The following is a 12,491-nucleotide window of genomic DNA, read 5'->3' on the forward strand; positions in this document are numbered from 1 at the left end:
ACTTGAAAAACAAAAATTGAAAAAATTATTTTTAAAATGTTTTATTGCATTTTTTAAAGATAATCCATCATTTGGAGTTGCAATAAAAAGTTTTATGAAACATGAAGGAGTAAATCCCTAACCTTTTTTTGATAAAGATTTCTTCTTCAACACCACTTTAATTTTGTCTTTTTGTTTTGTGCAAACTCTCTGTGGTAAACCAAGATGTTTTAATCATATTTTATAAGATCAGAATATTTCTAGTCCACATCATTAACTTCTGAAAGTCAGTTCTTTAACTTCAGTCATCATTGTCACTGTCACTGACAGACTGTCATTGAAGAATCCCCATTTGGGAAACTTCCCCACTGATTCTGCATATATGCAACTAAGTCCAAATAACAACAAGGAAAATCACACATTGCTTCAAAAAGTGTTATTTTAGCTTTTAGAATCTACTCTGCAGGAATTGCAAGAGAAGGGCAAATAATTTTCCTTTTTACAAGCAAGTTTATGTTCTTTTTGCTGTCAACTGTCACCTACTCTTTTTGAAATAAAATCTTCAAGTTGAATGAAGTAAACATTGAGATATGGAGGATAATTAACATGACTATGAAGACTAAGTGGTCGGGGACTAATAAGAAATCTGAGCTCTAGTAATTTGTATTAAGACTTGGATTTTTTGTGAATTGACTGTGTGTGTCTATATATATATATATATATATATATATATATATATATATATATATATACGTGTGTGTGTGTGTGGATATGAGCTCCATATATTTAACAGTAACCGTACCACAAAATCGGCACTAGCGGAATGGAAGGTAAACAAACGGCGAGTACTGCGTAAGATGAAAGTTAAAGATGGTTCCTTTGTTAAGATGGCCCTAAACACTGAATTTTGATGTTTTATATTTGTGATTTGTGTTTTTTGTATTTATGTTTGTTTATGTAGTCAGGGGTCTGGCCAGAGGATATTTGGGTCCGTTAACGGACCCTTCACAAAAATCCGATCAACCAAAACGAACCTTTCACAAAATTCCGATCAAACAAAACGGACCTTTCACAAAATCCCGATCAAACAAAACGGACCCTTCACAAAATTCTGATAAACAAGATCGGATCTGTCAAATTGTTTATTGAAAGAGCAAATCTGAAAGCAAAATAACGCATATTTCTGTGTATAAACTGATAATTTTTGGAACCTTTTTTTAAGTCAAATTAGAGGGATCAGCTTATACAAAATCGGCTAATTTTGAAAAAAAAAATCGGCACTTTTGGAATGCTCCTGCAAGCGATAAATAATGGCTACTGCCAAATAAATATAATGGTTCTTTGTTTTATCACAGCTAATTAGCAGCGGTGTTTTTGTAAACTTTTCTGAAAAGGCATTGGTAAGCACTTTTCTCCGCTCATGATTTAATAAACAATAATAATATATATCTACGAAATGAACTTAGAACTGCAAAGGGATAGTAATGGTGAGGAAAAAATATGATCGCTTCAGATAGGGTTACCAACTTCAAAATTATCACCACTTAGCATCTGGCGTTGAACCTTTATAATGACTTGATTAGAAAATATTCTCATCATTTTGCCAGCTTGTCAATATTTGCGTTTTTACGGTGCGGTGCGATGTTTGATTGTTATTTTGGGAGAAAATTATATGGATTTTGATTTTTCGATGCTAACAAGGATGATTAACTTTAAATAAACTTTTTTAATTACCATTTTGTTTCTTTAGATGTCTACATTTTGAAAAATGCAATCTTTTAACATCCGATATGAGAATCACATTTTGTTCTTTTTTCAAGCTAACTTCGCTTTATTAGGATTCAAATAAATGAAAAGTCTCTTTATTTCTGTTAGAACTCTCATTTCAAGTTTTTAAAGCAAAATTCCATTTTCTGTTATGAGTCAAAACTTAAAATGCTAAATAGATGGTTTATTTTATTTTATTTTTTGGGTCAACTGTGTCCACAGATATTAATGATATGTTTATTATAGGACTCTAAAATGCAATTTTAAAATTATTTTATCAAAAATATTTCTTTTACAAGCCGTTTTTATACTTTTAATGCCTTCACTTTGAGAATTGCGATCTCTTTGCATCCGCTATGGGAATCCGATTTTTCGAATTTTTAATGATTATTACGCTTTGTTAAGAGGTAAACAATTGAAATATCTTTTTATTTTTGTTAAAATCACGGAATTTAGAAGTTTTAAACCAAATTCTGTGCTTTTTAAGAGTGTCTTGGGTCAAAAAGTTGAATGCTGAACCCTATTCTGAATTTTATTTATTTATATTTTTGTTACAATTATTTTAAGTACTGTATAGAAATATATCTAGTATAATTTAACATAATGTAGAATGGTAGATAAATATTGATGCTTGAAAGAGCGATGCCCCCCCCCCCCCCCGCCATATATCAAAAAAAAATCCAGAATGATTTTCTTGACGTAGAAGAGGAAAACACTCAACTTTAAGTTTAATTGATGCAGTTTGTGCCATCTCTAAATTCTAAAATTTTGTTTTAACAAATTTTTTTTTTTTTTTTTTTTTTTTTTTTGCGAAATTTTTTGATTTTTCACAAAATTAATTCATTTTTCACAAAATTATTTGATTTTTCACAAAAAACGGACCCAGTGAAAAATCCTGGACAGACCCCTGATAGTGTTTGTCAACATTAAATGTGTTTCGTCCACTATTCTTTGTTTTAATTGGGACAAATTCCCACATATGTTTTTTATGTGTTTCACTCATTTCAAACAAATTTGTATCACCTAGTAGAAGTTTCAAAATGTTTCAGTTACAAAATAAAAAGGTAGCATTCCTTGTCATTTCTAATCTGAGCAGATGTTAAAACTGTGCCACTCAAATATAACTTTTTATTTGAGTCATCTATAGTTAAATGTTCAGTTGTCAAGAGTTAATATAAAATAACTTATTGTTTTGTTACTTGTTAAATTGCCTAACATTCCCTGGAAACTTTTATGTAAGGATTGCAATACTTATCTTTTAAAATTTATATTAAAAAGAAAGACTGTTTTTAAATTAAACCAATTATAAAACATTAATAATTTTCATATATTTTCTCAGTCAATTATTAAATAATGTATAGTGCTGGTAAAAAAAAAGGATCAACCTCGCATTTTCACAGCAATGGGATTATGTGAGATGTTTTGGTCGACCGATTAACGATGAATGTATGTGAAATTCTGCAAAACTCATGAAATAAACATTTAACAGCAGGAATCCGATAATTGTTTACGTAGATCGGGGCTGTTTCCGGGCCAAGGCAAACTGCTGACCCCATGCTCATTTTTCCATTTCTGAACCTGCGTGTTTGGAGAAAAAAAAATTACTTTCCCCCATGTCAATTTAAGTCTAATGGCAGGATAAAGGGTTCTAAATTGTTACTTACCAGTTTTGCCCTATGGCACAGAGCAGAATCATCCTGGAAAATGACGTTTGGAACTGAAGTAAAGTGATCCCGGATAGTAGGAAGCAATTTCTCCTCCAAAATGCCAATATACACCTGAGCGTTTACTGTTCCTTGCACAAAGTGAAGCCCACCAACTCCTTGATCAGAAATACATCCCCAAATCATCTGGGATACAAGATGCTTGACTGTGTGTTGAATGCAATTGGGATGATATTCCTATCCTTTGTGGCCCGGGTGATGCAATTTTTTTTTACCTCCACTTTATATCTTCATAAAAATGTTTTCCTAAGCAATTTAAGGTACAGATGTGATGTACCCCCCATTTGGCGACATCCGATTTTTTTGTACAAAATTGAAATATTTTTCTCGCCAATGAGGCGATAATTTTTTAAGCATGGCATTCCTGGCGAAATTAACCTGTGTTTGGTAACCCAAATGCAAGCTAGTTTGATCTCTTCAAACTTGTTTACTTGGTTTTACGCAGGAGAGATACGTGTTGTTTCGTGCAATATACCTTACAGGAATGCTTATTTTGTGTTAGTTTAAATTCAGTAGTTGTGTTTTGAAGTAAAAACATTAGAAAGTGCCAGTTTCTTCAAACTTGAACGTTAATTAAAAGTTAACTCCAACGTGGTGTGTATCTGTAACGTGCCATTGTCAGATGATGTTTTGTTTTGGACTGAGTGTGAATATTTATACCATAAAAAAGTAAGTTCTTCATTTTAGAATTAAAAAAAAACTCTCACTTCCGAAATTCTTTGTTTTTACAAATCCTTGAGCGGTTCTTGTAGTTTTTAACTTTATTTTTACTGTTTGTAAATTAATTTTTCAAAAATAGTACGGTTATTTTGTTCTAAAAGTTAATTATTATCGATGCCACGAATCATTTAGACATTCTATTAACGTGCTTCCTTTAGGTACTGAATTTCTGAAAATAAGTTGACTCCAGCATTTTATAAAAATATGAAGGTGTTATTTTATGTAAAATATAATAGGTATTTTGAAAGCATGTCTGGATAGCAAATAAATGTATGGTACTTTTGTACTGTTTATGTTTAGGATGTTTTGTTAAAACATTTCTACTTTTCATACATCGAAATTTGAGTAACTAAGCACTTTGGCTGAAATAGTTATTGATTTTGGGGGTGTTTTCCGCTTTAAACATCGCAATTTGAATCGCTTTGCTCTTTTTTAGCTGAGTATGAGAAAAGTTTTTGTTTGATGAAATGCATGTTGGAAAATAGCTTTTATTTCTATCGGTACATAATTCATTGGTGAGCTGTTATAGTAATTTGTCAATTTAAGCATTTTAAATAATTTCTAGTAATTGTTCTTTGTGTACAAAAACTTTCTAGTTTCTGGTATTTTTGAAGCGTATATTCGTGGTGTTTTTTGTTGTGGTTTTATGTTGTTTTTATATATATATCGTGTTCTGAAGTGCTTTGATCATATTTTTTATCTGATTTTTTCCTGTTGGCGCTAAAAAACATCACTAAGAACGATGTATGACATATGTCGTCATACGACGCTTTCTTGGCGCCAACAGGAAAAAGTCGCCAAGGGTGGGGTATATCACATCAGTTCCCAATTTAATTTTCATTAAAATCATTATTTATTTAAAGAAATTTTACAAGATTTTTAATGGAAAAGTAAATACAGTTAATATATCTCCCCCTCTATTTCCACTATGATTCTAAAAGATTCCTTTGCAACTGGTGATTTTGTGCCCAAAAATTTGAATTTTAACTATTGGGGCTTTGGAATAACCTTTTTTTTTAAATTTACTTGTTTAGAAAACTAGTAGAAATTGAATTCACTTATCAAGTAACGCTGATGTCTTCAACAATGAAACTTAGCATGATAATTTGATAATATTTTTGGGTAATGTTTGACATGCAGGGAAATATTATAGTTTGACAAGGCTGAACTGGATCCGGTCACTTAACTTTTATTGGTGAGGCTAATTTTAGAAGAATGAAGAAATGACGCTATCTACTGGAGTTTGGAGTTAATCCACTGGAGTTAGGGTTAAAATTTCAATTATCAAAATATCATTGAACGGGCAATTGCTTCGTTCAAATGTTGAAACAATTTTCACCCGTCATACCTTGATGAGTGACTTTCTAGTAATCAAATCAAGGCCCAGAAATTTTATGCTATCTTTTTACAATTATTTTTCAATAATCATTTGTTTTTATTTCTCTCTTGCAGTGTCTTTCAGCCAGGGACATGTTGGAGTTGGTCCCCGAGTCGACGAAGAGTGTGGGGGAAGCGTTGGCCAGACTCTGTCCTCTGCTTCTGCTGCAGCTCCACAACAGTGCCTGCATTTCCGCCGAAAGCGATGTTCCTTCCACCGATCTGAGGCCTTCCTACGCAGCTGGTGAGTCTGCCCTCTTGACCCTTAATTCACTGAGATACTATCCATTTCCGTATATTTTAAATGCTTTTAAAGTAAGAGGGACTTTCTATTGTGCAATGAGGTTTTATCAATGAAGTTATCGCACCGATGGCTAATTTAATTAGTGCATTTTTTAGTTGCAGAGTGTAACTGGAGTTCTTTTCAGAAAACGATACCTGTATTTGAAATTATGACTTTATTTCCTCCTTGGTGATATGATACAGTGGTATCCTAGGCGAGCTATTTACATATGAAATATGATATTGCAAAATAAGTTCTCTCGAAGCATAGATAGTTTAGTAAAACAGGCAAAACCATTATTTGTAAATTTGCATTATGACAAATGAAGAATCATTTAAGCAATCGAAGTTTCAGTTATTTAAACTTAAGGTTTACATATAAAGTTTACAGTTATAATTGCCTATTGGAGAGCATGACGGCTAGCAGCCGACTTGGCTGACTATGAAACCAAAACACGGCGCCTTACAAAAGAGAGATAGCAACTGAGCTACAGAAGCAACATATATAGTCAGCCAGAGTCATTTGCATGTGAAATGTGCATTTCCCGATGTTAGAACGGCGGCCAATCAAATGGAAAAGGAACTTTGTCATTTAATGACGTAAGGCACGCACGTGTCTAAGATCGGGAAATACGTTACATACATTGAAATTAGCATTTGGGACTTTGCAAGATAAAAGAAAATGGGGATTTAATTAATGCCAAATATATCAAAATAAACGTGAATTATTGATAATATTATTTAGAATTCCCAACACTTTCTACTCCCATTTGTTTAATTTTTGGCTGTCAGCAGAAGCTGCTTCACCTTAGAACAGCCGTTCCCACTACTATATGTTACTTGCACAGCCAAAATTTAGTATCAGAGGGGAGGGGGTGTGCCATCTGCCCATAACTGCTCTTAAGCATCTTTACTAATAATAAAGCTGAAAGTCTGTCCGGAGGATGTCTGTGACGCGCCTAGACCGTTCCGGCCGATTTTCATGAAATTTGGCACAAAGTTAGTTTGTAAGCATGGGGGTGTGCACCTCGAAGCGATTTTTCGAAAATTCGATGTGGTTTCTTTTTCTATTCCGTTTTTAAGAACAAAAATATCATAAGATGGACGAGTAAATTACGAAATTATCATAACATGGAACCGTAACATGGGCACAAGCCAATTGGCGAGATTCGAAATCATCATAACGTAGAACCGTAACATGGGTACAAGCCAATTGGCGAGAAAATTCACGATACATTATTTGTAAATATACAGATGAACCAAAAGACCTTTTAATTTTTCTGTTATGAGCAAAGCCGTGCAGGTATCACTAGTTAATTATACACAGTTTTAGGATTGAAAGTGTGTTAAAAACAAGAGTTCTGTATATGTTAACTCCCTTCTCCACTCATGCTGCACCTCTGGTACATAGATATACTTTACAAAGAACAATTTTGAAAAATATTTTTAAGAAAAAAAATAACTTTATTGCACTTTTTCTTTTATTTCTCTTAGCTGGCATAGCTATAAGAAAACTCAAAAGCAAGACATCAAAGTTAAAGCTACATGGGATTTTAAACACTGTCTTTTCTCTATGAAAGAGTTTATATTAATTGAAACTGTATAGGTTTTTATCTCAAATAACTCCCAACATTTAATGCATTTCGATATTATTTAAAAAAAAAAACTGCAATGAAAAGTTTTATTCCAATAAGTAGGATATCAGAAAGCCCCTCAAGTGTCTCAATTCACTGATTAGTCAAGCCAGTTCAACAGAGGAGGAGGTTTTTTAACTTGAAGCTTGAAGCTAATACAAGTTTATTTGGCAGTTTTGTTTAAAGGAGTTTTTGATTCATTAGATTTCATCTTTAATTATACGGGAAAATTCCTAAGAAATATGAAAAATCTTAATCTTAAAGTTCCTTGATGGCTATGAGCCAGATTGAATGCTTGAGTGACGGTACTTCTAAAATGTGAATTTTAGTGTAAAAGGGAAACTAAGACCCCAAGATTTATCTTGATGGTTTAGATTCTCAACCAGTGTCCACAACACAGAAACATGCTGTTCGCGGCCCACGGGTTGGGAACCACTGTTTTAGAAGATTGCAGATGACAAAAAAAAAAAAAAAAAAACATTTTTATGAAATTAAGAAATATGGAGTTTTCAAATAAATCCATTTAGGGTTATTCATGCTGAGTGTATGGTTCATATAATACTGGACACTTACAACGTTTTGGTGGATGAGTAGATCTCTGTTTTGATTTTTCTCCTAAGTGGTCGGAATCAGCTTCTGTAAATCAGTATGACGACTCCTATTAGTAAAATTTTGTACATCCAGGGTACCAGTTCATAAATTTTCCTAAAAAGATTCTTTATTTAAAATTCTTTTAAAAAATATGCCTTTTCTACACATTTTTTGACATTACAATACATATTTTGCAAAAACATATTAATTTCTTCAGTTTCAAAAAATTTTACAGTAAAAAGTTTAAAATTTTATTTATTCATCTATAATCCTGATCATAGAACTGCTGTACGTGATGATCTAAATAGTATAGTGTTAGAAATATGATCCTTTTCAAAATTTCAATTTCAACTCTGGTTTTCTTTTCAGTTTGGGGCTACGGCCTTCTTTTTGTAACAATCATCAGTTGTTGTTCCTTATGTGGTGTGATTGTCTTGCCATTGTTGAGCAAATATGTGTACCAGATTGTCCTGATGCTTTTCGAAGGACTTGCAGTAGGCAGCCTGGTGGGGAGTTCCCTTTTCCATTTAATTCCCCAGGTAAGAAAATTCAAATTTTATGTGCAGTAACAGCTTTTAGGCTCGCCTTCTGTGTTGACCTGAGGTCAAGATAGCTAATTCTTCTTGCAATTGAGGTCTAGTCATCAAATTGTCAATAAAACAAAGTTTCTGTTACTGAACTTTTTGCATATTCAGATACAAGTTCTGTTCAAAAAATAACAGAACTTTCGACTTTAAATCTTTATTGCTAGTTTTACAGATTATTCTTCCTTGTCCCCTTCAAATTACTCCCCTCTCTTATTCATACACTTTTCCCAGCAATATTTTTTTCTACTTAGCAAAACTACTGGTTGAGTTTATTTGAAACAGCCTTTAAGGTCCATCGCAGTTTTAATTTTCAAAATTTAAAAAAATCTCAAGAAGCTAGTTACCAAACAGTGCAGAGTGGTGAGCACAGAGAATGAGGGAGAACAGTAATCTGATTTTTTGCATGTAACTGACAAATTGACAAATCTGAAAGTGCGCAGGTGCATTTTCATGGTGGAGGAGCTATGAGTTGTCTTGCCCCAACTGTGGTCGTATTTGCGAATTTTTTCACTGAACTGTTGTAAAACGCTTTGATAGTGCTCAAATACCTTTGTGCTTGAAAATTGAATGAAACAATTAACCAACGTTTTGATGCTAGTGCATCAAAACGTTGGTTAATTGTTTAATTCAATATGTGTTATTGCTAAGTTTTTTTTCCTTTTGTATCAAATAGTTTTCAGATATTTTTTTTTAATTTTATAGTTTTTACTACTTTAATAGGCAAATGACTCTCATGTTATTTAACCTAAAAAATTTGAAAAATGCAACACCAAGAAGAATTCGTGCAAATGAATCAAAATTCACAGGAAATGTATAGCTGGATAAGATATGCAAATGATTAGAATTATAGAAGCATTGTGCATACATGGACCAAGAAACTCTCTGAACTGCGGTGTAGACTCTGTATATGAAGGGCTGGAAAGGTTTTTCGAAATCATCGTATGATTATCTGCCGTTGGTAGATGTTTCTCTAGTACTCAATATGCCTCGTCCAAAATGCAAAGCGTCACACGAACAAGTAACAGAGTTCAAATGAGACCATGCTGAGTTTGCTCTTACCAGAAAACTTGACAGAATAGCCTCCTTCCTTAGGAAATGTTAGATTATCATTCCCAACTTCTTTCATCATTTCAAGAAAAAAATATTCGCAGCATAGTAAAAAATGAGTAAAACATTTCAAAACTTCCATGTTTAGGCATTTTCATAATTGCCTCCGTAACAAACCCAGTTTGTTCCCATTCCCTAGGTTGTCCCGAGAATTTTTTTTCTGTCCGTTACTGAATTATTTTCAAACACTTATACAAATATTGATCCTTACTGGTCATTTTTAGCTGATGTTCTGCATGAAACATCTGACCTTTTCATGTGTTGATAGGAAAAGGTTTGATCTCTTTTATTATTATTTTATTGTTGTTATTACTATTATTATTTTAATCTCATCATCCCTGGGCTACCTCATTTAAGCTTGAGTAGTTGCAAGCAAAACAAGCTAGAAAAATACTGGATGGATTACAACTTGTTAACTCTGATGAGCCTGTAACTTTGTGATTGATTGTCTTTTTTTTTCTTTTCGCATTGCATTTTACATATTATTTACTTTGTTCACATTATTTTTTGATTTTTTCTTTATATGTTTTAAATGGTCTCTCATTGTAAATTTATTTATTTTTTAACTCTTCTAACGGCAAGTCTATGTCTTTAAAAGCAATCTGCTTACTTTTATGAATTCAGGAACTAAGTAACCCAGAAGTAAAGTGAATAATTTCATACATGCTGATGATATGAGTTTATGGATGAATAGTGTTTCGTCCAGAACAAAAAAAGCACAATGATAAAAGGGCACTTCTATTTAAATAGAAGTGCACTTTCTCAAAAGAATTTTTTAGAAGTATATTTTATTTTATAATTATGACTACTATGTTTTGCACTAAATGCTCAGAAATCGTTAGAAAGAGTCACTGTCAAATTCTGTTTCTAGTCCGTTATTTTGTAGATCAATTTAAAGTTTATTCAGTAAGGTATATTCAGTCCGTTATTTTGTAGATCAATTTAAAGCTTATATAGTAAGGTCTTCCGCCCTATAGCCAGGGCTAAGGCAGAAATACATGAAATACACCACCAGCTCAGTCAATTCCAGCCGATGACTGCAGTTTCTTGCTTATTAGCACTCATCAAGTGGGGGTACCTTACTGAATATACCATAGGGCGGTACCTTACTGAATATACCTGCCTTGCCTTCAATATTCGAGTTGAACCGAACCATTGTTTCGGTCACTCGTCTGGTCAGTGCTAATTCTGCATTAGTTACCAGTTTGTTTGGCACTCTAGGCTTCCTTAAGAGGTTTTCCACCTCCAGCTCAGTCACTCCTATGCCGGGCTGATGAGTGCTAATAAGCACGAAACTGCAGTCCTCGGCTGGAATTGACTGAGCTGGTGGTGTATTTCATGAATTTAAAGCTTGTTTTATTATTTTGAGTATAATAGATGTATTAAATATAGCTTTATAGATTTAACTGTTATTTAAAAATATACTTTTTGAAGGTGTCAATTTATGTGCTAAAATTGTTGTGTTATACTTTTCAGACTTTCAAACTTCTTGGTCAAGACAAAGAACACAATTATTTATGGAGATCCTTGCTTATTTTTGGAGGCATTTACCTATTTTACGTGAGTGAAAGGCTTATGAAGATGGTTATGGATATAAGAAAGGTTAGTAACAATGGATGTTCTAAAATGTAGTGCATATAATAATTTCTAATTTTCATAATTTTTTAAATGATGATTTCTTGCTATGAAAGGAAATTAAGGTTGCCAGGTTCTAGAAAATTTGCCATTTGCATTGATTATACACTGTAGATAAAATTATAGATTCAAAATTTTAAAATTGTTTTGACCATAACTTGACTCAACTTCATTAGGATAAAGATGAATAATGTGAAAAATATTTCCTAACTCGGTGTCACTCACCAATTTTCTAAAAAGTAACTTAATAAAAAAATGTGCTATTCTAATATTTTATCATTACATGAAATGTGGATATAACTTTAAACTCAGAGACACAAAATCCTGGGTTACGGTAAAGTGTTGTTTGAACCAGTACATTTAAAGCCAGGGTTGGGTTTTGGACTGTCCAAAACTGGTTGAGGACAGGACAGGTGGTTTTTACTGTCCGAAACTGTCTTAATCTATCCAAACCCATACTAAAGCTAAAGGGGTGTAATCTAATCAATTCGTATTTATTGCAATATTTGCAATGCTTAAATATAGATATTAATGAGGTTTAATTAATCACTATTTGAATATTTTTTTTATCAAAAATATTCATTAAAAAAATTTATTTAAAAAAATTGCTAATAACTATTACATAAAATCTTCCTTAGTTACAGTTGGTAGAGTTATGAAAGGAACTTCTCAACACTACCAAGACAACTGATTTCAATTTCATTTATAATGCAAAGGAATGTTATTAAAAGTGCAATATTTAGGTGCAAAAAAAAAAAGCTTAATTTTTTAAATGGTTTTTGCAAGTTTTACATGATGTTTTAACAAAAATTATTTTTTGAAGTCGCAGATTAAAGAACAAGAAGTTGATGAATAAAACTTGTGCTATTCTTTTTATAGTTCATGTTTTTAATATAATACATACTGTAACTAGAAAAAATTGTAATTTATTGCATTTAAGTCAATTTTGGAATTTTTATTTTGAACACTTTATTTTGCAAACTTGCACAAATGTCAAAAAATTTGGTTTATGGAGGAAAAGAAACCTCCTGCATACAAATTCAAATTTTTAATGAATTTAATTTTTACGTAACTATATTAAAACCAGC

General features: G+C 32.3%; 1 protein-coding gene across 3 annotated transcripts in view; it reads left to right on the top strand.

Moving 5' to 3' along the window:
* LOC129227637 (metal cation symporter ZIP14-like) overlaps positions 1 to 12,491 on the top strand; it is an 87,990-nt gene that overhangs the window by 58,912 nt on the left and 16,587 nt on the right. For all 3 annotated transcript variants that reach the window (XM_054862227.1, XM_054862226.1, XM_054862228.1), the window contains 3 exons: positions 5,643 to 5,811; positions 8,444 to 8,613; positions 11,245 to 11,370. In XM_054862227.1, coding sequence (XP_054718202.1) covers positions 5,643 to 5,811; positions 8,444 to 8,613; positions 11,245 to 11,370 — 465 coding nt within the window. The remainder of the gene's footprint in view (positions 1 to 5,642; positions 5,812 to 8,443; positions 8,614 to 11,244; positions 11,371 to 12,491) is intronic.

Source organism: Uloborus diversus, chromosome 8 (assembly GCF_026930045.1).
Source record: "Uloborus diversus isolate 005 chromosome 8, Udiv.v.3.1, whole genome shotgun sequence".
Lineage (NCBI taxonomy): Eukaryota > Metazoa > Arthropoda > Arachnida > Araneae > Uloboridae > Uloborus > Uloborus diversus.